Below are 26720 nucleotides of genomic sequence, written 5' to 3'. Positions count from 1 at the left end.
GAAATTCACTGAGTTTAACTGTCCAAAGGAGGCCTTTCCTGAACCCAAAACAGGATGAGTGCCATTGCCGTAAAGGTCCCACACAGGTATTATTTGGCAACGTTTTCGCAGGACAGGAGAAAGCTTTCCTCCTCAACCCTCTTTAGGGTCCCTGGCTGAGTCTGAAAATCATGCCGACAAAGAGTAACAGGAGAAAAACACATGAGTTTATTTTAATGTAAGTTTTATGCGACATGGGAGCCCTCATAAGGGAATGAAGACCAAAAGGAACATTCCCGTATCTTTTTTGGTTATGTTTGTTGGAGAGTGGAGGGTGCTTGAGTACTAACATAGGTGAAAGAGCAAGAGGTAGGTGTGGCACACTGGGGGCAGGTAGCAAAGTTCATTTATTAGGATTCTTCTTGGTATTCCTTTGTCTTCCGAGAAAAGGATGATCCTTACCTCCTGAGATTAGGCGGGCTCCTCTCACCTGAGGGTTTTATGACCTGTTTTAGGGAAGAAGGATTGGGAGGGAAGGGGTGTAGGTAGGTGGTGTTGGGGATGGTTAGGAGATGGCGGGGTAGGGGGGTGGGGTGGTGGTGATGAGTGACCTTAAACCCGTTTCTGTAGGTTTTCTGGAAACTCCTTCAGTTTATAAAATTCAGTATACCAAGGTGCCATGTTTTCGGGTAGCATGTCCTGAACCCCATCACTTATGGCACTTTTGATTACTTACTTGCTTAATGATCTATGTCTCCTGTTAGTGTGTTTCACTAGGACAGGAGTCTCATCCTCTAGCTTTAGATGCTGAGCCTATAGCCACGAGTATCTCGCAGGTTCTGGGCGCTGAAAAGTTTCCATCAAAACTAGCTTCTAGTGCATCCTAGGCCTGCATATCCATCAGTAGGCAGTTCGCTAACCGAGCAAATCTTTATATAACTCTACCATGTAACAGTACCTTGCTACATTCTGGGGCCACAGAGACAAATAAAAATGCAGCCTCCCTCGGCACAAGAAAAAATTTTATTCAAACTGTATTCATCTTTCATTCCAATCACTCAATTAGGGCACGTCCCTTGTTGGCGGATGCGTGAGCAAAGTAACTATTTTCCGGCGAGTGTCCTCAGGTGACCTGTCTAGACCTGCCCGGGGAAAAACAATCCAACATTCTCCTAAACCCCAAAGAAATCCCTGGCGCGGGGCTCGCTGCGCAGAGTGCCCGGGGCGCGTGGCGCAGCGGGGGGACCGCGCAGGACCCGGGCGCGTGGTGTCTGGCCGCGTGGCGCCCGGCGCAAGCTCGGGTGGGCCCGCGGTCCCGCGGGCTCTTGCGCGGGCGGGGGCGGGGCCGGGCCGCCGCGGGGTCCGCCGGCCGGCAGGGGGCGCGCGCTCCCCGGGCTCCCAGCCGCCCGCTCCGTCGCGCGCTCGCTTGCCGCCCGGCAGCACATGTGTTTCTGTTTTGTGTTGTAGCATTTGTTCTGGAAGCTCGTATTTACATTTTAAGTGTATCTGGTGAGTGGGCTGGAGCCCTGGTCTGGGCCGGGGGTGCGGGGGGAAAAAAAGCCCTCTGGTTCATCTCTTAGCTGCTCCTCTTCCGTTTTCTCTCCGGTTTCTCATCACTCCAACCAGGTAGGGACTGAAAATCAAAATCGACAATGTTCAGTTTGCGGGATCTGAGAAAGTTTTTTTTTTTTTTTTAAAGGAGAAAAGGTAAAAAAAAAAAAACCAAAACCCAAAAACAACAACCCTAAGGAAGGGGGGTTGGGGGAATTGAATGAATAAAAAGGGGAAGGAAGGCGGATCCACGTGGTTTAATCGGAGACAGACAGAGATCCCATTGTTCAAAATCAATAAAAAAAAAAAAAAAAAAAAAAGAAGGGCGAAAAGCGCAGGGACGCTAGGGGAAAGTAGCGGCGGAGCGGGGCACTTCGCAGCCGGGATCCGAGGGACCGGCTGGGCCACACGTTCGGGGAGGGGCGGGTAGAGTTGGGCACCATTAAAGTTTTTATTTTTCGTGTCTGTGCGAGCAGGTGTTTGGGGCTGGGGGCCGGCTTCATTCGCCCCCCTTTCGACTGGGGCTGCCCACCCCGAGGGATTAGGCTAATTAGAGCCAGAGGTCGGAACCCCCAGGCTGGCGCGGAATTCGGGGCTCGGGGAGGGGAGGGGGGCGGCAGAGAGAATTGCATTTAATTGAGGGGGCTCGGGGAGGGGGGCGCGGAGACAAAAGCAGCAGGTGGGGCGGACAGGGAGGGGGGAGCCCTTTCAGAGGGCGATCTTTTAAGTGTCCCGGAGCCTTCTCTAATTAGAAGCTAGGGGATCAGAGGCTCCTTTTTCTTTCCCTTTACTTTTTTGGGGATCAGGCTGCAATAGTGGTGCGTTGTAGGCAAACCTAACTTGAGGATGGGCCGGTGGGGGGGGTCTCCATTTTTTTATTTCCCTAAGCGGATTGCAGTCGGAGACCTGGGCTCCCGTGCGGGATTCCCCGGAGAAGGCGCGCCGAGGCCCGGGAGGGGCGCGATTTCCTCCCGACTCGCCCCCTCTCCGCCCACCCCGCGGCCGCCACTTTGGGGAGGGCAGGGGAGGAAGTGGAGGCCGGTGGCTCGGCTGCGCTCCCCTCCCCCCGCGCAGTTTATAACCCGTCCATTGTGCGCCGCTGCCCCGTGTCTCCTCCAGCGCGACCATGCCCAGGAAGAAGGCGGCGGCGGCGGCCTGGGAGGAGCCGAGCTCGGGCAACGGCACGGCCCGCGCCGGGCCCAGGAAGCGCGGCGGCCCGGCCGGCAGGAAGCGCGAGCGGCCCGAGCGCTGCAGTAGCAGCAGCGGCGGCGGCAGCAGCGGCGATGAGGACGGCCTGGAGCTCGACGGGGCCCCCGGTGGGGGCAAGCGCGCGGCGCGGCCGGCAGCGACCAAGGCGGGCGGCGCAGCCGTGATCATCACCGAGCCCGAGCACACCAAGGAGCGCGTCGTGAGTGCGGGGCCTGGGGGTCGGGGAGGGGGTGCCGGGGCCGCGGCGCGTCACTGCGCGTCCTGGCCGGGGGCGGCAGGGCCGGCGCAGGCCGCGGGCTGAATCATCGCTGCCGCCGCCGCACAACAAAAGGGCGCGGGCCGGGGCGGGGGCGGACCGCGGCCTAGCCGACCCCGTCGCCCCCGCCCGCGCGGCCGTTGGCCGTTGGGGCGCGCGCCCCGGGCCCCCCGCCGGGGGAGGGGCGGCCGGAGCCCGCGCCCGCCCGCCCGCGCGAGGGGGTCATGGCCCCGCCCCCGGCGCCGCGCGAGCCGACTCCCTCCGCCTCCCCTCCCCCTCCCGCCCCGGGAAGGGAGACTTTTGCAAGTTGTCTCGGGCCGGAGGAGGGGACGCGCGCGCGCGCGCGCTGACTGCGGGCCGCGGCGCCCGGTGCCCTCGCCGCCCCCGGGCCTTTTCTCCCTCCCAGCGGCCGTTGCGCCGCCGGGGCGCCGCCGGGGGAGGGGGCCGCCAGGACGCTGCGGGGAGCGGCGGTTTGCACCGGGGCTTTGAGGTTCCCGCCGCCTCGGCTCCGGCGCTCCGGGGGGGCGGGGCTTGGCGGCCGCCGCGCATGCCCCATGCGGCCCTGCGCCGTCTCGCGCCGCCGGGGAGGCGGGGGCGGCCGGCGCCGGGGCGGGGTGCGAGGGCGCATGCTCCGGAGAGCCCTCCCCCTGAGGTCGGGAAGCCCCCGGGGCGGCGAGGTGTTGGGGCTTTGTTCGCCGCTCGCAGTGCCAGGGCGCGGGTGCTCCGTGCTGGCTCCGTGTACCCCCCTCCGCATCCCCCACCGGGGAAGAAGCATCTCCCATCCTCTGTGCGGGCCTCACTTCGCTCGTTAGAGTTGGGCCTGCAGAATTTAATTGAGGTCGTGACCAGCTCAACTCCTGGTGCCTGCGGAACCTTGGGTAGAGCCGGGCATCTTAGGCTGAGGTCCGCGATCCTCCAAACCCACCGGCTTTGTGTGGGACGTGTGTTGAGGAGAGATTTCAGATGGCCCCAGACGAGTAAGAACATCCATTTAGGGTGTAGGCATTCGGGAGAGGCCCTTTTCTGTCCCCAAAGGGTTTGAGGCTCAGCAGTACCAGAGTGCTTTCCCCCAGAGGTGTTCAGTGTTTAAATGGTTAGAAAGAACGCATTTCTTCATCTGCTCTACGGATGAGGAAACTGAGGCACGGAGCTTAAGGTCCTGCCTCCGCATGACTTCCACATGGGTTCAGGTGTCTTCTGATGATGTCGGTAATCCCTGTGCAAAGCATTCATGTGATGATGCTTCATAATTGCCCTCCTGTTGAAAGGGTCAGAGTGTCAGATGGTGGAGGAGAGCCGGTGTCACTGAAAGGGCTTCACCTAGGGTCTGGGAGCAGGACAGTGCCAGGAACTGGCTGGAGTGGAGAAACTGGAGCACAGCATCGGTTATCCTTTGACAGATGTAATTCTCCGTTTGGGACACCAGTCGGCCAGTCCTTGTGTGTTAGGAGGGAAGCGAGCAGAATGGCCAGTGGGGCTCTAACTCTGCTGTGTTCTGTGCGTAAGCGCCTGTCAGCGACAGGACTCTCTCTAAATCAGCGTTTTGGAGCAGCAAATTTTCTTTCCCTGAAGTGAGGGAAGAGATCTTACTTACCGCAGTGCTGAGGCTCACCCAGGCATGCAGTCCCAGAGAGAGAGGGACACCCGGCTCTCCAGCAGCACTGCCCGTGGCTGGCTTGTCTGATGGGAAGGCACTTTCTTAGTCTTTCCTAGAGATTTCTCTGTTTCCCAGGAGTAGACTGACCCAGCCTTGCCTTGCAGTTCGCATTTGCCTTGTATCTACGATTCGTGTACTTTGTCCATTTTGGTTATGTGTAGACAAATCTGTATGAACCTTCCTTAAAAAACAAGCAGTAGCGTGGTTTTCTTTGGACTAGCGAGCACATCCAGGAGCCTGAGCGTCCAGATGCCTTGTGCACAGTGCACAGCGGACTTTTTCAGTTCTTCCTTAGCATCTTTTGAGTTTGGTCCAGAGTCCAGACCAGGCCTGTGCTGCCCCGCTGCTTTCCCACATGCCTGGGTCCCGGGTGGGTCCCCTGCCTGACCCCAGGTTCCTGGCTTCCGAGGGCAGCATCAGCCCTGCTCCTGCCAAGCAGGCATGCCCCAGGCTGTCAGCTGTCCCTAGCTTGTTTCTGGAGAGGCTTTTGAGGGAGAATTTTGCAAGCCTCCCCACTGTGGAGGGACACTTGAAGGAGGTGTATGTGTGACAGCGGCTACCGGGAGCGGTCTGGACTCTGAGCTGAAGTCGGGGCTTGTTAAAGGTGAACCCAGGTAGATAGCTAGCGTTGAGGAGCAGGGTTGCCTTGAGTAAAGGTATATTTTTGTAGAACATTCTTAGGATTTCAGTCTTGGGAAATGCTCTCTCCCGGACTTCTGTGTAGTGTTGTCAGATGAGCGTTTTGCAGTGGTCTGGGGTGGGTGATGTGTGAGCTCCGTGACCCTGGAGGTGACACAGGCTGCCTTAGCAGAGTTCTGGAAAACGGGAGTGTCACCACCTGTGCGGGTCTTGGTGGTTTCTTCAGTGTTGGGGTGCCGAGGTCGTGTGGGCTCCAGACATGTCTGTCCCATCTGCAAGGGCCAAACACATAGGGCCAGAAAGCGAGCTTGAAGTCTGTTCTTGGATTTGTCGCTGGCATTTCTCTGAGCAGCCTTCCCGCTGCGGAGAGTAGCGGTTTTTTAAAAGGGTATACATTAAAAGGTGGGCTCTCAGCCTCATTAACGTGCTCTTTGCACTTGGGCAGTAATTCAGAAATCGCTTTGACCAGAAAGCCTGTTTTGTTGATAGAAGAAGCGCCCCCGTGCGTTTTTCTGCCGCGGCCATTCATTTCGGACCAGCTTTTGTGCCTGGGGTGTTGGGAGCAGCAGGTGGAATGAAATTCCTCCTCCTCTTGGGGAGACTTTAGGCCTTGCTTCACCACCACAGGGCCTCCAGCCCTCAGCCCCGACAGGTGGAGCCAGCAGACATTGGGTTCTCCGCACTTGGCGGGCCAGCTCAGGTCTGTGAGCAAGAGGAGCACTGGCTGTGATTTAAGGGTGTTGGGAGTTCTGTTCCTTGAATTTTTTTTTTTCTAGAAGGTAAAGGTAAGAATCCCATTAGGGAGAAATAAAGTAGGTGACCTATGGCAAACAGCTGTGCGGATCATGGCATGAAGTTTAGTTCATTAGTTTCATCTGATGGGTGAGGACAGAAGGCCCAGGACATGAAAACCTGAGAAAGAGAATAGTCTCTCTTTGGAGGAATCCGACCGCGGTGCCTGGATGGACTCCATGTTCAAAGCTCGCCACAAGCCTTGTATCAGGAGGGTCGAGGAGTCTTGGAGAAGCGCGCAGCTGGCTTGGGAGCGCAGTACCCACAGGCCCTTGCTGCCTCAGGTCACAGGGGACACCCGCTCCTTCCCCGGGGCCATTGCAGGAGCTCTCGAAGTCCAAGGGACCTGCAGGCCTGCGAGCTGCTGCTCTGGCCGGTGCCTCTCCACGTCCTGGTTTCACGGTCACATCGTGCCCCCAGGGGCCGTCTCCTGCCCTCTCCGTGCAGACCTGAGGAGCCATGGAGGGCCGGCTGGGGGCCTGGGCAGAGACCCAGGGCTGCTGCTTCCTTGGGGAACTTGACAGAACCCACTGGCTGCTGTTTGTCCTCTGTGGTAGATCTGTAGAATGTTCCAGCCAGGGCCGCCAGCTAAACAAAGAAGGGGAGATAACCGAAGGAAACTAGGCTCCCATTCAAGTAATCTGAGTCGGTGGGTACGTGGGGTGGGAACTGTCCTCCCATTAAGGTCTTTCTCTAAATAATTTACATGTGGTGAGGTCCTCCTCTGTTCCTGGCTGTCGGCTTCCCCTTCACGGACTGTCTTTGGGACGTGCCCGTCTTCCTTCAGCCACGTAAACGTGGATGCGCATGGCAGGACCTGTTCCGTGGGGTGCTGGTGACTTCGGGTCTGGGCCATGAAGTGTCCCCCTGGGGATGTGTTCCTCTTCAGAACGCGTGCACTGTGTCACCGAGCATCCTGCTGGGGCAGGCACTGTCCAGACAGAGACGGGGGCCGGGTGGCTTTCTTTCATTGAGAGCAGTTCTGCAGGCAGGAGGAAACCATTCTCTTCGGTGTCCTGGGGTGGCGAGGTCAAGGCTCACGGCAGAGAGGAGGTGGGTGCGTGGCTCAGAAGCGAGTCTCTGCCTGCTGATCAGCTTTAGAAAGTGTGTTTGGACATTTCAGAAACGCAGCACACTGCTGAGAATATCCTCATGAGGGCCACCCCAAATGGGACAGTGGCGTGTCCTCCTGGACTGGCCCGTGGTGTGTGGTCCTGGCACTGCTCTGTGTGGGGGAGGCTGAGGCGCTGGACTCCAGGGTCCTGGGGCTGTGAACACGGCCTCATCCCCGGAGCCTCCCTGTCCCCACTCAACGCTGCTCCCCCCGGCTCCCAGGCCGCAGCCAGGACGGCCTGAGGACAGTCCCGGCTGGGGTCTCTCCTGTCACATGGTGCTCTGATGATGTGTTGTCATTCCTTCCCCGCCCCCCCCCCCAACCAGAAAGGTGCTAGGCACAGTAGGCCCCATGCAGAGGAAGGATGGTCTGAAGTCGGGTGATGCAGGGCTCCTGAGGCTTGTAGTTCATGTGCGGCGCCCTGCTGGCCCCAAGGTCAGCTGCTTTAAGACCCCCAGTGCGCCCCGCCAGGCCTCTTGGAAATACCGCTATAGGCAGTGCGCAGGGTGGAGGGAAACATACCTGTAGCTGACTTTTTTTTTTAGTGTTTTGAAAAAGGTACTTCCAAGAGAAATCAACAGATAGAGATCAGCCTGGGCCTCAAAAATGAGCTGCCGCGGGCAGGTTTGGGATTCCACACCCTGATGAGGTGGTGACCACCTTGGGCCTCCATCCACCCTGCGGGACACAGCAGGGGGAGGCGTGAGTAATGAATGACGATTTTTCTTTTGTTTCTGGATGTTGGTCGACAGACTGCCCAGCTGGAAGCAGCATTGCAAGCTAATCTTTTTTTTTTTTTTTTCCCCTTCTCCCTGTCTTTTCTTTGTAGAAACTAGAAGGGTCTAAGTGCAAAGGCCAGCTTTTGATTTTTGGGGCAACCAACTGGGACTTGATTGGTCGAAAAGAAGTGCCTAAACAGCAAGGTATGAGACCCGGTTTCCAAAACTGTGCGAAGCTGTTTGTCGAGTGCTTCCCTGTGTGCTAGGTGTCCCGTGTTGTTCCTGTGAGTCCTCGCCAGGTAGGTGCACTCTGCATCAGCAGACTGTTCAGAGAGGCCAAGCAACTTGCTTAAGGTCACACAGCCTCTCCAGGGAGAGGGCAGGACTTGAACCCAGGTCTTGTGCCAGTGTCTCATTTCACTGTTCTGTGTTGTTGTTGTTTTAAGATTTTATTTATGTATTTTGAGAGAGAGAGCGCAGCGGGCATGCAGGAGGGAGAGGGGGAGACTTCAAAGCAGACTCCATGCTGAGCACAGAGCTGGACACGGGTTTCAATCCCATGACTGTGAGGTCATGACGTGAGCGGAAACCAAGGATCTGACACTGAACCGACTGAGCCACCCAGGCGCCCCTCACAACAATGTGTTTTAAAAACCCAGTTCCATTTAGGATTAAACAGGAAAAGTATAAACATCAAAAAGAACATGGACGCCTTCTTCCCATCCTCCTCCTCACGTCAGTTACTTTGATGATCTTGAAGAGGCTGGTCCCGTGGCATGTCAGAATGTCCAAGACGTTTGTCACATGTCACACGTCCAGCTTGTTAGACGTTATGGAAGAGTCCACGGTCCTTCGCACGCTGCCAGTTTGTTGCAGGAACTGCTCAGACAGAGCGGGTGGCAGTGTGTGCAGTGGAGAGAGCAGAAGAGCCCCAAGAAGTAGCTTTTGGTGCCCAGTAGCTTTTAGAAAACCGGTATCTCTCCTCATGAGGATATGGGCCAACCGAGAGAAGTGAAGCTGGCCCATTGCCACGTTTTATGGCTTCTTGATTTCATTTGGAAAGATTCCCAAAGTACTTTCCGACATTGCCCAGTGAGCAAATATTTGCACATGGACACTCCCTGGTGCCTCAAGCCGGGCAGAGAACATCATCGTGTTCCATGAAGGCAGCAGGACTTCCAGAAGCGCCAGGGGTCCGTCTGGAGACGGACCGGGTCTGCGCTGGAGCTGGTGTCCGGGAAGCCCCTCTGGGGGTGTGACGGCTGCTATCTCCCTGCCAGCCCCGGTGGGCGCTGCATTGGGTCTCTGAGCTGCTTTTCCAGTGAGTGGCCCGCTCACAGTTACACACTTGGGCCCCAAGTGGGGAAGTAAATTGCAGAGGAAGGCAAGCGCAGAGTATGGGCCATCTCCTGTGGACAGAGGGTGGGGTGCACGGAGGCCAGGCCAGGCTCCCCACACCCTAGGGAGGTCCAGAAGAAGGAAAACTTCCCTGTGGTTTAAAATCCACTCTCATGCCCTAGTTATAGGCGTTCTGGGTGCATTTCAAGAGTGCCTTTTTGTCTTCTCCCGTTCCAACCTTTGCTTCTCTGGTTGGTCTCCCTTCAAGTGAAGTTTTATGTAATTAACAAACATTCTTCTAAGTACTTTAAAGTATCTTTGGGTCTTCCCTGACCTGGCCGGGAGACTCTAGGGAAAGGGGGGGTATTTATTGTCCCACTGGTGCAAGCCAAAGAGGAGGAGGAGTCCTCCCATGCTGGCCCTTTCCAGTCTCCTCATACCCTAGCCAGGGAGTCGGCCAGCCCCCCAGTGCCCACTGTGGCAAAGCCTCTGGTGTTGGCATGATGGCCACGTCATTGACAGCGTGACACGGTGGCTTGTGCTCCCTCCCCAGACCGCCAGGCTGCCCGAGGAGCCGCCACTGCTGCTGGGCACTGGATTTGAATGGGGGTCCTCGGAGGTGGGGACAAATCCTACCCCTCGGGCCCTCAGCATCTTGGGCATTGATCTTCCTGGAGGTGCCATAGGGAAGAGGCTTCAGCAAACCAGGGCATCCAGCCGCCTGTGAGACGGGTCCGCTCCAAGCTGGGTCTGCCGCGGTACAGCTGTTCCCTCCAGGGTGTCCCTGTGTGCAGTGTGTTGTTCCCAGAGATGACACGTGTCAGTCCTGCCACCGTCCTTTTTCACCTTTGTGATAAACAGACTACCGCAGATCCTGCGAAGGCTGTAATATTTGGTGTGCTCTTTCCCAGGAAATTGCCGGGTTGTCTTCCACCTTTGGGGAGAGCTCGGGCGGGGGGCCCATTGCAGTGTGTCTGGGGTGCCAAGTGCAGGCAGAGTTCCCTGGCCTGTAACTGAAGGAGGACGCACCTGGCGCCCTCTGCTGGTGGGGCGCGGGCAGGGCAGGCCTCAAAGAGTCTCACTGATGCTTTTCCCGTGGAGTCCGATTAATCATCCTCTTCATCAGCTCCGACATCCAGATGAATGTGACACGGTTGTTGTGGCAGCCACTAGCATTTCATAACGGTCACTACAGGCCTACACATGTGGCTCGTGTCTCTGTCCTCAAGAGCCCCAGTTGAAAATACTACACAAAACACTGGCCATGCCCTGACTGTGGATGGGGCGGAGGGCAAGTTTTGAAGGAGGCGGTTTTGTTTTTCCTGCCCACAAACCCTCCATTGATGAGTGCTTCTTTGGGGGCTTTAGTGAGGCCCTGGGCTTGGTAGGGCCTGGAAAGTCGTGAGTTCAGTAGGCTTGAGTGCTGGGATCGATCGGCCTCATGGTGAGCAGGGAGCCGTGAGCTGGAAGAGGAGGATGGGGGCGTGGAGGGCTTCCCAAAGGAGGGGTGTTTGTCACGTTCGAAGAACAAGCAGGGACAGGGAAGGGCACTCTGTGGGGGGGGTACTGCACGACAAAGTATGGGGCCATGACTTGGCCACTGCAGTGGGACCCCTGGCAAAGGAGGAAACTGTGTGGCAGGGGAGGGGTGTTAGCTAGGCCCCCCCCCGCACGGGACCTGGTAGATGTGCCAGGCAGGGCAGGTGGTTCTGAGGAGGATGGGGACCTTCAGACTCCACTTGGAAAGGAGCCTCTGGCTGTAAGGGCAAGGCCAAGGTGGGGGAAGGGCAGGCCAGGGAAGGTGAGAAGGGGTGTGGGGAAGGAGATACTGAGTCCACCGCCAGCTTTCCTGGGTTGGGCCCCTAGCAGGAGGGAGGGGCCGCCTTTTCCACTGCTTGCCCGTGGGTGTGCTCAGCAGCCTATGCCCAAGGGTCTGCAGTCCCTGCTGGTTGGGGATAGAGCGGGGGGGGGGGGGGTGTTGGGTGAAGGGGGTTGGGTGGGGGGGGTGGCGCGGGTGGTAAAGGCAGTCATTCTGTTGCAGTTGCAGACTTTCTTCTTGGGCAGCCCCCCCCCCAGGCCAGGCTATTGCAGCACCCTGGGGGTCATGTGTGGTAGGAGAGCAGACACTTTGTGACTAGTACCCTTTCTTGGGGTGCTTTCCGCCCCCTGGTCACTGTGGGTGTTTGATTTGCATTCTTCCCTTTCAGCTGCCTACCGCAATCTCGGTCAGAATTTGTGGGGGCCCCATAGATATGGCTGCCTGTCGGGGGTCCGGGTGCGGACCGTGGTCTCGGGTTCGTGTGCTGCCCACAGCCTCCTCATCACCACGGAAGGGAAGCTGTGGAGCTGGGGTAAGTCGGGGGTCGGGGGACGTGCCTCATGGGGGTGGGGTGGGCTTCCTCATGGGGCTGACTTCCTTCTCTGTCTGCCTGGAAGGGCAGCTTTTTTGCAGTGGTATTTCTTCTCCCTAATTTCCAGCTGGTCTTGCCCGTTCCCTGAAAGTGTGCCCCTCCTGCACCCTTCAGCCACCATTTGCTTGTACATAGCTACTGAACTTTTGAATCCTTTTTTAGGTGGGGAAGATTTTATTTATTAGCACACAAGTGGGGGAGGGGTGGGGGAGGGGGCGAACCTGGCTGGCTTCCCATTGAGCAGGGACCACCCCCCCACCTCACCCCCCAAAGCGGGACTCGATCCCAGCATCCTGGGATCATGACCTGAGCTGAAGGCAGACGTTCAACTAACAGAGCCACCCAGGCACCCCGAGTCCTCTCTCTCTCTCTCTCTTGATCCTCCTTTTTCCTGAATGTTCTGACGGAATCTGGATCTTTGTGATCCCGAGGCACCTAGAACTGAATTCCTATTTTAGACACGCTGTCCCCAGGGCAGACAGGCCCCCCTTCTTGCTTCGTGGCACAGTGTTGACGTAAGACCTCTGTTCTTGCCACTTTAAATGCCACTGGCCACGTCATGGCATCAGCCGCCGTGTCACTGCAGTCCTGTCCCTCTGATTCTGGGGATCTCGCCCGTCTGCAGGTTTGGTTGCTTGGTTCCTGTTTCTTTTTAGATTTCTCGTCAATTGAGTTTACTTTTTTCTGAGTGGAGTTGGTCTCCTGCTGTTGGACCCCCTGGCCCAGGTCCCTGGGAGGCGGTGTCCTTGCCCTTGGTCACCTCCTGCTCCAGCATCCCCTCCACGGGGCGCCCATGCACTGCTGCCCGTTTTTTTCCTTCCACGTTGTTGATGCAGGTCCTGAGGAAGGCTCCGTTTAGCCGCACACCCTTTGGTTAGCCCCTGGTCTCTTCCTGCAGCTGGCTAGGTTGGCACTTGTCCCCGCCCTTTGTTTCTGGGCCTTTGGCTAGTTTTTAGTCCATATGACTGCTTTTTTATTTCGGTCTGTTTGAACTGTTTTTTGCAATTTCATGAGCTGCTGTACCAAAGTCCAAATATATTAACATCTGTTGTCTTCGCTGCACTCTGCTAATTTTGTAATGCTGTTGGGAAAAAAAAAAAAACTAACAAGTGTGTCTGGCCCAAATTTAAACTTTGTAGTCTCTTGATGACATGCTGACATTGCCACCACGGTTTTCTTTCTCCCCGACTGGCGCGGAGGTGTGTCCTTCCCCCAAAGCACACCCGTCCTGCCTAGTGTTCCAGCGCTGAACACAGCAGTCTGTCAGAGCTCCGAACTTGAAACACCTTCTTTCTGATCTCGTTACTGAATTGCACTTACGTGGTGCTTCTAAAAATGGGCCTTGTGCTGGCCCTGTGGGCAAGGGGTGGTGCAGGGGTCGTGCACTTGGCCCAGCGCCCGAGCAAAGACCTGTGCCCCATGAGCAGATCTGGGGGTGCGGCAGGGAGAGGACACGTCCTAGTGCCATGGTTAGCTGCTTGAAACAGCCCAGGCTGGTGTTCGGAAGCTTCAGTGCTACAGCATGTCACTCTCGAGGGGTCCACACGTGTCAGCCACTCAGGCCTCTTGAGGGCCCAAGAAACCATGCCTTTGCCGGTGAATTTGGACAGCTCCCGGTAGAAGCTGATGTCTGCCTCTGCAGCCATCAGGATGCTTGGTCCTTGTCCTTGTGGCTCTGCCCTCTGTGTTTCTCATGGTGGAAGGTTAGAGGCCATTGTCAGGGAGGGTGGGAACTGCTTCCTCCTCCTGCCCCCAGATGCCCTGACTTTTTGGCCCTGTGAAAGCTCCCGGGTAGGTTTGCTTCCTGCTGTGTGGTGTTTCTCTTGGCTGGGGGACCTGTGTGGGGCCCTTTGAGCTCTTTGGTTTGAGGACTGTGGTAGCTGGTGTTGAAAACCAGGGGGTGAAGGGGCTCCTCTCTGCGCACCCTGCTTACCCTGTCTGCTGTGGGGCCCAAGGATCTTGCCAGAAGGTCTGTGTCTCAAGGCACACGGCCTGTGCAGGTCCTGTGGAGGGCTGTCCACAGGTGGTGGGCTTGGCTGTGCTCTGTGGGTGTTGTTTCCAGGGCAGGTAAAAGGAAAGAAATGACAAGTAGGAATGAACCCTGTGGTCCATGGAAGACCCCCAGGGCACCGAGGCGACTGACCTGTGTGAGGCAGGTGTCGAAAATGGTTCCTCTCTTAAAGTCCATCTCGGGAAGGGAGCGAGGGAATTGTTGTCTGGCAGGGGAGGGAGAGCTGGGAGTTCCACGTGCTCCCCAGCTCGTGCAGGACCCCCAGGCCTTGGGGGTCTCTCCCTGGGGGGTAGAGCCACGGACGTGTTCCCGGCTGGGTTCCAGCTGCTGTCCCAGAAAAGCAGGTCAGAGCAAGTGAAGAAGGTGGCGGTGGCCTGTGGAACCGTCTCTGGGGACGATACTGTGTACTTTGCCCTGTTCACCCGGCGCCTCTCGAGGTGCTTGGGAGGTTGGCTGTGGACAGGGAGTGGGGTGCTCTCTGCTGCCTCCTCGGCTATTGTTTGTGGAGGGCGCCTTCAGGGGGACCCAGGTGTGTCTGCCTTTCCCAGAACACTACTCTCCGGCCCGGCCACACTCTCTGCTTCCTACTGTATCTTGCTCTTGATCTGCAGGTCGCAATGAGAAGGGGCAGCTGGGACACGGTGACACCAAGAGGGTAGAAGCCCCCAAACTCATTGAGGGTCTGAGCCATGAAGTGATTGTGTCTGCGGCATGTGGACGGAACCACACCTTGGCGTTGACGGGTGAGGAACGGCTGGTTTCTTTGGCGTCCGGGCAGGCGGCCACATAGTCCACCCTGGGCACGGGGGTGGAGTCGCCTCTAGCTGTCGGCCAGGATGGGAACGGGGCCTGGAGAGCCCCGGAGGGTGCTTCTCGGAGCCGCTGATGACCTCTCCCACCTGTGGGCATCAGATGGCGGGCCCAGAGGCCAGGGCCTCCAGGGCCTTCTGCTCCGAGCTGCCCGCCCCACGTCCGCTGCCTGGTCTCCCTCGCACTCTGCCAGAGGAGCTGTCTGTGATGGTTTGGGAGCCTGTGATCCCAAATCGGGTTTAGAACCCTCAATGTTCTTTTCCCTTTTGTGATACTGTTCTTTCCTTCCAGAGACGGGCTCCGTGCTTGCGTTCGGAGAGAACAAGATGGGCCAGCTCGGCCTCGGCAACCAGACAGACGCTGTCCCGAGCCCCGCACAGGTGCTGCGCCCTCTCCTGGCGCCCGGCCTCTGTTTCTCTTTGCTCTTGTGCTTGACTGTCCAAGCTGAGGACAAGCACCGCTCCCTGTAGTTCAGTCAATGCCTTGCAGAGACGGTCTACATTCTCGGAGTGGAATTCGCATGTTGTAGTCTTTAAAGCGCACCTTTTAGGTGCCTGTGGTTGGAAAGCCTCCTGAAAACTGTTCTCTCTCCTTGAACGAATTAGCTCCAGCGGCCTTGTTTTTTTTTTTTTTTTTAAAGATTTTATTTATTTTATTTGTCAGAGAGAGAGTGAATGAGAGCGAGCACAGGCAGACAGAGTGGAAGGAAGAGTCAGAGGGAGAAGCAGGCTCCCTGCGGAGCAAGGAGCCCGATGTGGGACTCGATCCCAGGACGCTGGGATCATGACCTGAGCCGAAGGCAGCTGCTTAACCAACTGAGCCACCCAGGCGTCCCCAGCGGCCTTGTTTTAAGCCTGTTCTGTTCCAGAGAAAATGAGAATAGTTGGATGCATGCGATTCGACTTTCTCTGTAAATACTCTGAGTTCTGACCTTGTGTGCGGCTACCCGCCGGGGGCTTACAGCACCCAGCTGGGAGTTGGGCGGTCTTTTGTTCCTGAGGAGCATGTGCTCCCGTCAGAGAGGTGGGGATCCCAGCTAACAGCGACTGCTGACGTCCGGCAAGACCACGTGCTAGTGAGTGACGAGTGGCTGGAGGGGGACGGCGGGGGTCCCATTGCCTGGTCTGAGAATGAGACCGTGGGCAAGGCTACCTGTGGTTTGAAGGATTTTGGAAATATCCCCGCGGTATCTGTCATTTGCACTGAGGAGGAAGTGACGGTTTCTAGAGGAAGGTGGGACCACAGGCTGGGCCCAGGGCTCAGGGCTTGTTGGGTGTGATAAGAGCACGGCTTCCAGGTCCTGTCTGACTCGTGTCCCCAGAGCCCATGCCGAGTTCCTCGGGGCCTTGGCTGGCTTACTTCCTAGCTTTGAACGGTTTTATCTCTTGTCCACACCTTCTGTAAGGGCTAGTTGGGCTAGTGTTTCTAGAGGGCAAGGAGCACGGGAGAAAGCTGCCCTCTTCCAGGTTGAGGCTGAACTGCTTGCTAGTGACTAGGTAAGTTTTGTGGGTTATGTGTGGGCTAGTAGTCTCTGCCCCCCTCCTGCCCCCCTCGTTGGGCTGCATGGCCGAGGTCCATGCTGCCTGGGCGCAGCGTCGGGCATTTTGGGGAACGCAGGGCTGGGCCCACCATGTGCCCTACCTTGGGATTCGACTCTGCCGGGAAGGTGGGCATCCCAAGAGTGTTTCTTCATGGACACTCTGGGTTTTAGCCTTCAGAATTCCTGGGTCCTTTCAATTTCCTTGGCAATCTAATTGTTTCACACCGACCTGCAGAGAGGGGGAGGCTTTTTTTCTGTCTTTTAAAACAAAGTCTGAGAATCTACTGTCTTGTCTTTTCAGATCATGTACAACGGTCAACCAATTACCAAAATGGCCTGTGGGGCAGAATTCAGTATGATAATGGACTGCAAAGGGAACCTCTATTCCTTTGGGTGCCCTGAATATGGTCAGCTGGGTATGGAAACGTTTTTTAAAAGCTCTGTAATCTAACTGCCTATCTGGAACCAGAAGTCAGTGTGGGTCTGCACACGCATGTTGGAAATGTGGGTAATTGATCACAGATAATAGCTTTGATCCATTAAGTGGGTCTCCCGTTTACTGGGACGGCCCGTCCTAAGACACAGGGTGGTGGAGCATCCACAACGGGTTGGCCTTAATGAGCAAGTCAGGCCAGGATTCTGACAAAGGATTCTTTTTTCTGGGAGGGGGAATTCATTTATATGTAAAAGGATCTCAGAGTTTTTAAGAAAGAAAAATCAAACCAATCACTGTCATTGGTTTCATGTTTGAGTTCGCCTTTTTTGGAAGCGAGAATGTTACCCGAGGGGAAGGTTGTCCTGCGGACCTGGGGCTGGGCGCAGGGGCTGGGCGACTACCGGAGTCTGGCCCCTTCCCCGTTTCTGTCCCTGAACGGAGTGTACGCCTTCAGAAAAACATTCATGTCTGTCTGAGTAGAAAGGGAAAGCTCAGAAAGCAGTTCCTAGTAAGTGGAAAACGTCTCTCGATCCTGATTTTACAAGGTCTCCATTTTCTTTCCCATCTGACACCAAAGTGTGTTTTTTTTGTTGTTTTTTTCCCCCCCTTCTGGCGTCTTCCCACAGCCCAGCCCCTGGCGAGTAGGAGGTGAGGAGTGGGCGCCCTCTGCTGGCGCCTCAGCTGCATGCCACTCCGGATCCCCACGGCCCCCGTATCTGGGTTGCCGGGTCCCCACGTCATTAAGAGCAGGCAGATGGAAGACGGTATAAATAGAACAAGGAGCATCGCGCTGGCCTTAGACTTCAGGGAACAGTGACTTTGTGAAACTAAATATACCTCGAGTCAGAAGTGAATAAGAACGAACAGCCCCTTATGCACATGCAGTGTTGGTTGCCAGGGAGCTGCCAGAGACTGTTGGAGAAACCGTTTCCATGGCCACAGGCCCTGGTGCCATCCCCAAGCCCGGGCAGAACACCGGAAGCGTGTTTCCAGTCTCCTTCTGGAAGTGTGTGTGCCTCCCCCGTGGCCTCTGGCTGCCCCGGATTTGCAGACCGGCAGGTGGATTTTCCTAGGGGGAGAACTCCGTGACCTTGGCAGTGATGACCATGGCTGGTCCTGGAGCAGGGACCGTGTGCCACGCACTCCCAAGTGCTGAATCCAGACTTTGGGGTGCCCGGTCTGTGCTTTCTTAACGATAGTTTGAGATACAGGCTTTACGTGTGTCTGTGGAATCAGCCCTACTTGTCAGCTTTCTCTGAAACCCACTTTGAATCTCATTGTCCAAATCCAGAGAGGTTCCTTTCCTTTTAGAATTAGAACATACAAATGTAACCTTGGAGAAGTGTGTCCCCAGCACACGTGCCTGTCTCCCCCCTCCCCCCACCATGACGCATTTTACTGGGTCAGGCAAGGCAGAGATGGGCGTGTGCCATTAACTGTATTTTAACTGCCGTAATGGTATATTTAGGTTATTAGGAAGTCCTAAAAACTCAAGTCTAGGGATTGTGTGTTGAACTTTTTCTGTTTGTTCTTGGAGCATGCAGGGGCCGAGTGAGACCACACTTGGTGGGCCATTCCTTTGAATCTGTGGTCTTTGGCTTCTGTGATCACGGCTCGTTGGTAGACATGTGGTCGGTGTTATAGACTGATGTAAACACTAGAGGCGCGCTTGATGATGTCTTACAAAGCAACATCCATTTTGGGGGAGAGTAACCTTGGGTGTTTGCTGTTCTGTCCTATTCATTTCTTAAAAGTGATTGGCTTCATTGTCCACATTCGATTCCATGGTACTGACTGGGTTGTGCCCCAGGCGGGAAGGCGTCATGTTAGTTGACAGAAATGTCCCGTGAGGCCCTGATGGGCCAGGCTGGGGCCCGTGCTGTCGGCCGCCGCTGACTGCTGGCTCTGTCGCCCCAGGACACAACTCGGACGGCAAGTTCATCGCCAGGGCGCAGCGGATAGAGTACGACTGCGAGCTGGTGCCCCGGCGAGTGGCCATCTTCATCGAGAAGACGAAAGACGGGCAGATTTTGCCAGTCCCCAATGTGGTCGTACGGGATGTGGCCTGCGGCGCTAACCACACGGTAAGGCTTGGGGGTTTCTGGCTTTTCCTCTGCTTCCCGACTGTCACCTCTGCGGAGAAGGTGGTGTGTATGTCCCAGTGTCCCAACACCCCGCTCTAGCCGGGAACTGATCCCAGAAACGACGGCCTGTCCTCTTCCCACAGCTTTGTGCCGCGCGCTTGGCCACAGGGTGTAGTACTTCTGTTCATAGTTTTTCTAACAGTTTCTGGAGACGCAGCTGAAGGACAGACGTTTGGGGTCAGAATCTTAACTGCGAGTGTCTCTCTGGGATGGCTCTTGTCTACCAGAGCACCACGGACCTCTTCTGGGTCTGAAGTCGGTCCCCCATGTGGAGGGTGTTGGATGGTTTTTAGCTGTGAGGGCTGTTCCCTTAAAGGTCACTTTGGATAGATGGCCGTACTGTTTTCTGTCTGCGTACTGTCTAGTTTTGTTTTGTTTTTATAAGATTTTATTTATTTTTGACAGAGACAGTGAGAGAGAGAACATAGGCAGGCGGAGTGGATGAGGGGAAGCAGGCTTCCCGCCGAGCAGGGAGCCCGGTGCGGGGCTCGATCTCAGAATCCTGGGATCATGACCCGAGCCGAAGGCAGATGCTCAATGACTGAGCCACCCAGGCGCCCCTGATTTTGTTTATATAAGATTTTATTTTGAAGTTGTCTTCACAGCCAACCTGGGGCTTGAACTCGCCACCCCGAGATCAAGAGTCGCATGCTCCGCAGACTGACCCAGCTGGGTGACCCCGTATTTGTGTCTGTTTATCTTTGTTGCCTTTTTAGTTATTCTGCCCGAGCATGCCTGTGAGTCAAAGTTGGCTTTCTTCTCTTGAAAGAGCACTGGGCTGGGAGTCCAGAGACCACGCTGGTCTGCTGGTGTGCAGCTGACTGGCGTGTAACCTCAGGCATGGCTTCATCCCTAGAATCCTCCCTGGGTAGTCCTCAGTGATGTGGACTAGGAGATGTCGGTCCTCTGGAGTCTGAACTCTGTGGTTCTCTTCCGTCCAGTGCGGTCTGGGGAAGCAAAGGTCGATCTTGTACGGGCCTCCTCATGTCACGTGGTTGTACTAGGTTATACGTTCACACCGTTCAAATGCTGGACAGTGAAGAGGCTGTGATGGACGATTTTTGTTTTGTTCTATTTAAATAGGGCTCCACACCCAGCGTGGGGCTTGAACTTAGAGTCCTGAGATCCAGAGTCTGATGCTTACCTGAGCCACACGGGTGCCCTGAAGATCAGTTTGAAATTGTTTTTGGTCCATGTGACCACACGGAGGTCCCCTGTGCACGGAGAAGACCCCCGCAGGCCTTCCGTCCGTTCCTCCTGCGGCACCGTCTGCGCTGTGATGGGGAGACCAGAGCACTGACCTGCCCGCTGGGGACTCAGGCTCTTGCTTCTGATGCGGAACCAGGGGACACTTGTGACTTGAGGGAGTACTCGAGGACAGAAAGTAGGGCCTGCAGCGGAGGGAAAGAAGAAGTGCCCTTGCGTCCCCTGCCTTGGGGGAGGCTCAGCTTAGCTGCAGTATTTCTGCCTTTTACGTTGTGCTCTGCTGTCCTCTGCAGCAACACGATGGCGCCTCCTGTCCCCTCCTGTGGGGTTCCGTCCCACACTTGTGTTCTCTCTGCCCGCAGCTGGTCCTGGACTCTCAGAAGCGTGTCTTCTCCTGGGGCTTTGGTGGCTACGGGCGCCTGGGCCACGCCGAGCAGAAGGATGAGATGGTCCCTCGCCTGGTGAAGCTGTTCGACTTCCCCGGGCGCGGGGCGTCCCAGATCTACGCTGGCTACACCTGCTCCTTCGCCGTCAGTGAAGTGGGTTAGTGCTTCCCCATCGGAGCCTCAGGCGGGGGGCGGGGGTGGTGAGCCTCCCCGGCAGATGAGTACTCCGTGGGTGGGGAGCCACGGAGTCCTTCGCGTTCCCAGACCGAAACCCCGGCGTTCTTTCGGACAGAATGTTCCTCTGCTGTCCCCAGCGTGCGGCATCTTGCCTTTCTTGTTGAGGAGAATTCGGATCTTGGCACATGTGGTCACAGTGGGAATGTGTCTGTCTTTCCCCCAGGTGGGCTGTTCTTCTGGGGGGCCACCAACACGTCCCGCGAATCCACCATGTACCCAAAGGCCGTGCAGGACCTCTGTGGCTGGCGAATCCGGAGCCTGGCTTGTGGGTATGTGGCCAAGGCTGCTGGGGAGCGGGACATCTGTCCCCTTCCTGGGCCTGGTGGACACCCCAGAGAGGGCGCCTCTTCCCTTGAGAGGCTCTTCTGTGTCCCCGCCCCCACTCCCTCCTTCAGGGCATCAGACACAGTAGGACTCAGAGGGGAGGTACTGTTCGGGGCAAGAGGGGTTGGTAGGTCCTGGGACAGGTGGTGGCTTGTCTTCCCGCCTTTGCAGAAAGAAGGGCGTCTTGACAGTTTCCGTTCTCCAGAGGCTTGGTGGGCTCTGCTCATCTAGCAGGTTAAAATGATTTTAGCTCCACATAATGGTAGGATTTTAGTGACTCTTGTTCGCTGGGAAGGAGAGATTGTCCTGAAGCCAGTGCTTTTCAGTTAATTTTAAAGACACCTGTTGAGCTTTCTAGCACTTGGTGAGGAGTTTGTTAATGTTAATCAGCTGCCAGGTTGCTGGGGGGGTTGGAGCAGGACGGTGTCGCTGGGGGAGGGAGCTGTGGCTTTAAACTCCCAAACATCCGGCCCTGAACACGTTATTTTTGGTTGCATTCCAACCTCTGTCATGAGCTCTCCGTCCTGACTTAATGACCTCTTTTCTTGGTGGGACGGTCTGGGGGTCAGGGGCCTGCACGGGATACCGGTGAGGGGTTCAGAGAAGCCTGTTGGCCGGGCACGTGTTGTGGCAAGTGCGAGCCGCGCAGGGTTCAGAGTGGGATGGACTTGATCTTGGCGCTGCATGTCCCAGCCTGCGGGAGATGTCGGCGGGGTCCGGGTTGTGGCTGCGCTGGTGACCCCCCCCCCACACACCGTTTGTAGGAAGAGCAGCATCATCGTGGCCGCCGACGAGAGCACCATCAGCTGGGGCCCATCGCCCACCTTTGGGGAGCTGGTAAGCAGGAGGCCGGTGTGGCCAGGGTGGGACCCAGTCCGGGCTCTCTGGGGCCGCCTCCGGAAAACGGGCAGGAGGCAAATGGGTGTCTGCCGGGAGGCGAGACGCTCCCTCGTCTTCGGGTCTCGTTGGCTTTCAGGGGTCTGAGTCTGTGCATTCACGGGGACAGGGAGGTTGACGATCCCTGTTCCCGTGGTCTTGTCAGCACCGCTGAGGTGTGCGGGGGCGTGGAAGGGGGCGCTTTCCCAGCTCCCCTCCAGGAGGGGTCATGTCCGCCAGGGTGGTGGGCACCGAGTAGTAGTGTCTGCTGCTGCCCAGAGCGGAGCGCCACGGGGCCGGCCTTTTGGGTCACCTGGGGACACGGTGCCATCGCCCTTCCTAAGGAAGTGACAGTGTGCATTGCATGCCTTTCCTCTGCGTTGCCTGACTGGTGAGAGCCCCTGGCCCTCGGTTTCTCATCCACACTTGGCCTTCCCCAACCAACTGTCTGATTCTTCAGTTCTGGTGCCTGATGAGTCTTTAACTTTCAATTTCTTGGTCGGGAACAGCTTGGCTGTGGAGCCCGCTGGCGCTCTGCCCGTTCTAGCTGCGATGATCCTCAGCCTCTTTGTTATTTCCTGTGGGGAAGGCGGTCTGTTTCCCTTCCCGCCTCGCTTGTGGGTGGGAGCTGAGGGGTGATGGAGAGGAGGGAAGGGAGGGCGTCTTGGTCCCTTGAGCCATCTCCGGGACTTGGTGGCCTTGTCCTTGGTGTTCTGTGCCGACTTTGGGGGTCCACAGGGGCCCCCGGGCAGCAGACATTCCAGCCCCCCGAGGTGGCCCTGGCTGCAGCCTTGAAATCAGGAGACAGAACCTGGCCCGGTTTTTATGGCTCCTTCTCAGAGAGAGGAAGGTGTTTCTAGGGCCTGTCAGAGAGAGATTCCGAGGACCAATTTAGAAACCAGAGGGGAGGGAGAGGGACTTCGGGGCAGCGTCCCAGGGGCGAGGAGGAGACGGCAGGGTGTCTGGGAGGAAGCACTCCCTGCACGGAAAGGGGTGAGGAAGCATCTGGTGGCAGATGGAGCTGGGAGGGGTGGGGTCTGCGGGCTGGAGAAGCCCCCATCCCCGCCCTGTCTGCGCCACGCTCTGGGAACGGTCTTCGAGCCGAGCCTGCTGCCTCTGGTGTCCTGGAGTCTGGGGGTTGGGGCCTGGAGGGGGCCTCTTCGGAGTCTGGCCTGCCAGTGAGTGTGGGAACCGCCAGTGTTCTCCGTGATGATGGTGTCTCCCCAGTCCCCCCGCCAGAAGGTGCCTGGACCACACAGATCCCCACAGGTGACAGCTCAGCATCAGGCCCTTTCTTGGGTTGAGAATCAGTCCCCGTTGGCAGCACTTGTGTGGGCCGGTGTCCTTCACCAGGCCAGCCGTCGTGTCCGGCACGGCAGGCCTCTGTCACCAGGCCAGCTGTCGTTGGCTCAGGCTCCCGGACAGCGGGGTCGCCACACGTTGCCGTGGTTCCCTTCCCTGGACCGTATTGCAGGACCCCAGTTCTGCATCTCTGTTTGCTTTGCCAGGGCTACGGGGACCACAAGCCCAAGTCCTCCACCGCGGCTCAGGAGGTGAAGACGCTGGACGGCATTTTCACCGAGCAGGTGAGCGGGGGCCTCCAGGCCGGCGAGAAGCGGAGGGCGCCAGCAGCCGGGCGAAGCGAAGCCATGCCACACGAGGCCTCACTTGGGCTGCTGCTGGGCTTGTGCGCCTGTTCGAGGCTGGTCTAGTCTCCCTGAGCAGCTTCTTGGCTGCATCGTGCTAGAGGATTTGGTGGGTAACGGGCATCCGTAGGATGCGGCACAGGGACAGGCCGGCCAGGCTCAGTAGGTGTTCTCACCCCAGTCACACCAGCCATAGTCCAGCCACGGTGGATTTGTCCTGGGGACAAGGGTACCGCTCACATCTGCTTTGTATCTTCAGCTGAGACTATACACTATTTGGTCATGGGGCCAGTGGTGGCAAGGGGTGGGTTCCTTTTTTGTCCACCAGGCCGCCCTGCCCGCCCTTGTCTGTCAACCCACAGGCAGGGTGTGTGACCCCCACACAGGGTGGGATTGTGGTCCCGGGGGCAGCACCTGGGTGTGTGCTGACAGCATCAAAGCCCTTCTTGCTGGCAGCCTGGAATGGGGCGTTGGTAACGGGTCAGCCCATGTGGACGCTGGTGACGTGGAGCCAGGGGCATGGAGGTGGTCCTGGCCCAGGCTGCCAGGCCAGCCGAGCGGTGGCCTGTTATCTGCTCTGCTCTCCATGACGAGCCCGTGCATATCCAACCCCGATTTGTTCCCCCCAGGTGGCCATGGGCTATGCACACTCCCTGGTGATCGCTCGAGATGAAAGCGAGACTGAGAAAGAGAAGATCAAAAAACTGCCAGAGTACAACCCCCGGACCCTCTGATTCTCCCGGAGCCCCCGCAGCCCCACACCTCCCGCGGCAGCTGTCAGTTCCACGTGCACTGGGACCGGACGTCGAACGAGGAATTTAAAGAAAGCAAGAGTTGACCGAAGGTGCATTTTTGTTAGACTCCCTGAGGTTCCGTTTTATAAGTGATTTCAACGTCAACTACCTTTTCTGTATGCTTTCCAAAGTGTTTTTTTTTCTTTTAATGTTTAATTAAAATATTTGCTCATAGTTGACTTACCATTCCTACAAAAGAGGCAGAAACTCTGAGCAACCTAGGTTTTTTATTTTTTCTTTTTCTCCAAGTGGTTTTTCTTTTTCTTCCTGCTCCTAAACACACTTCTCAGAACACCCCTTTCCAGTCGTAACTAGCATGTGATCCGAGCGGGTGCTTCCTGGGAGAGGAGTCCCCGTTGACGCAGAAAGAAAGGTCCCTTCCGGGAACCAGCGGCGGCTGCACAGAGACAGTGCTGGTGGTGGATCTCCATCCAAAAATCACGCCCGCCTGCTTCGGAAGCATCTGGGTCACTTTCTTTCCCGCTTTTTCCTGTAGACCAGCCGAGGCTGGCCTTCTGTTTCTCTCCTTGGCTGCTTGTAAGCCCCAGCGCCTTTTGGCTGCAACATTACTAGAATCTGCCATTTCCCCCCTGGTGGGGGCTCTGGGGTCTGTGTTTAGCCATTTTTTATCTACTTTAGCTGTAAAAGAAGTCCAAATGAAAATCAGGTGATTGTGGACCCAGTGGGGACTTGGGGGGTGGGCAGACAAAGGGACAGCATGTCTAGTTCATGGGCGGCTCTGAGGTTTCTCAGGACGAGCTGGAGCCGTCTGGCCAGCACTCGCCATTAGAGATTGATCAGCCAGCAGTTTAAAAAAAAAAAAAAAGTGCATTCTGGAGCCCTTGCAAGGAAGGATCAGCTCTTTTGTACCAGCCTTGATCACCTCTGTGTCTCTCCTCCGCCGGATTCTGCTGGAACGGGCCCGGTCTCTGAGACGCGGGGTCCTGTTCTGCTACCCCAGCTCTCTGGTCGCCTTGCTTGGCTGTGGTACCAAATAGTTGGGATTCCTGAAAAGTCCCCCTTCCCCGCGTGTCAGCGCCGATCTGTGACTGCCACCCCGCTTCCCGCCACGCGCCCTCTGCCCGAGCTCGTCACCGGCGGTGCGCTGCTCTGCTCTGCTCTGCGTGAGTTACGAGGTGCCTTTCCCGGACCCCTCCGCTCACTTGGACCCAGGAGAGGCGACAGCTCTGGCTGGGGCTCTTGGTTTCGAGAGGGTCTGGACGGGTTTGGGTGCTTTAAAATAGATTTTTTAGTTCCGTGGTGCTTCTGGGGGAGAGGGGGTTAGGACTTGGTGGGACACGTGGGTGGATGGGAGAGTTGAATATGGGTCTTTTTATTCTTTGCTTTGCTGTTGTTACCACTTGTCATTGTCTCGATGTTAAAATGCCAAAAATGATCGAGTCGTCGTTGCTTTCTTCCCTGCCCATCCCCCATGGCGCCTCACGGCGTCTGCCTTTCCAGGGCGTGTGACAGGACAGGATCTGCCCCGCCAGTCCCAAGGCCTTGCGCGAGGAGAGCGGGCCTGCGTCTTCCTAAGGTTTAGTCTGACTTCATGCTCATTTGCTGTCCTGTGTCAGTTCGTAGTCCAGGGGAGAAGCTTCTGCTAAACTAACCTAATTTGTCCAAATCACCCTTAGAGCCACCATCTCGGGCTCTCACTTATGCGCGGGGCACCCACCCTTTTTCCTGGACACGAGTCTCTCTCCTGGAACGGGGCTTCGGCACATGTGCCCCTTGGACCCGCACAGCAGCCCCAAGGTCCCCTCTGCGGGAGCTGCCCTGGGACAGGCAGGGCTCTGATCTTCTGGGTGACCAGTCTGAAACCTGCCACCAGCCTATTTGAGGGCTCCTTGCCAGGGACCAGAGCAGCATAGGCTCGGAACTTCCAGGTGAAGACGGCCCTGTTCGCCACAATCACTCCTTTTGGCTTAGAATTTTAAGATGAACTTCCTAAGGGGGGGAAATCCTTCTTGACAAGGAATTAGGGGGTTGTCCTGCACTCCAAGAGAAAGAGTGGCCTTGCGCCGACCCCCCTGGGCCTCTGACCCGCCTTCCAGCTCTGGAGAGCATCTCTGGAAGAGGGGGTTCAGGGCTAAGGGGAGAGAACACCTGAAGAGGTTGTGATTTGGTCGAAGGTGCCTGGTTTAGTGCTGTATTTGTCTTATTTTTTTTTTATATATATATTTCTTGGAGTAAACATTTTAAATAAACGACATCATTGTTTACTCTGTTTTGGCTTTTGTGCTTCTTTTTCAGTAGAGCCAGCATAAGACCTTAAGAACACAGAGCAACTGGGTTTCCCTCTGCTCCCCGCAGGGGCCCCTGCCTGCTGTTCACGCTGAGGCTCCCCTGAGAAAGGCTTTCGGGGGAGCTCGGTTCAGTTTCTAGGCTTAAACCTGGGGTCGAAGGTGAGTGGAGCTCCCAGCTCTCCCTGGAAACCTGTGACCCCCAGGGAGGTGTCCCCCTTCACTGGCCCAACTAAAAAGGGGAGTTGGGGTTTGCCCACTGGGGCTCTGAGGGCAAACGTTCAGGCACGGAAAAGTACGGGAACAGTGGTAGGTCTTGTGCGCCCAGAAAGGTCTGTCCTCATTCCCCACCAACACTTCCAAGGGGATCCCCGAGCCCTCCTGTCACTTAAGCACTGG

General features: G+C 56.8%; 1 protein-coding gene across 3 annotated transcripts; it reads left to right on the top strand.

Moving 5' to 3' along the window:
* Positions 1-1387: 1387 nt before the first annotated feature.
* Positions 1388-26305, top strand: RCC2 (regulator of chromosome condensation 2). 3 transcript variants are annotated; one of them, XM_082685576.1, is made up of 13 exons: positions 1388-1488; positions 2650-2938; positions 8027-8120; positions 11462-11605; positions 14288-14419; positions 14778-14866; positions 16328-16442; positions 18380-18546; positions 20175-20355; positions 20599-20704; positions 21524-21596; positions 23144-23221; positions 23911-26305. In XM_082685576.1, exons 2-13 carry the CDS (start codon positions 2657-2659, stop codon positions 24013-24015), a joined length of 1566 nt encoding a protein of 521 aa, XP_082541702.1. In that variant the 5' UTR covers positions 1388-1488; positions 2650-2656; the 3' UTR covers positions 24016-26305. The 3 variants fall into 3 exon arrangements, with proteins under 3 accessions (XP_082541702.1, XP_082541701.1, XP_082541703.1); XM_082685575.1 differs by having other exon boundaries at positions 1423-1605; XM_082685577.1 differs by lacking the exon at positions 1388-1488 and adding an exon at positions 1863-2092.
* Positions 26306-26720: the final 415 nt, after the last annotated feature.

The sequence above is a fragment of the Mustela nivalis genome (assembly GCF_964662115.1).
Source record: "Mustela nivalis genome assembly, chromosome: 10".
NCBI classification, from domain to species: Eukaryota; Metazoa; Chordata; class Mammalia; order Carnivora; family Mustelidae; genus Mustela; species Mustela nivalis.
This window is presented reverse-complemented; position numbering and strand designations above follow the sequence as displayed.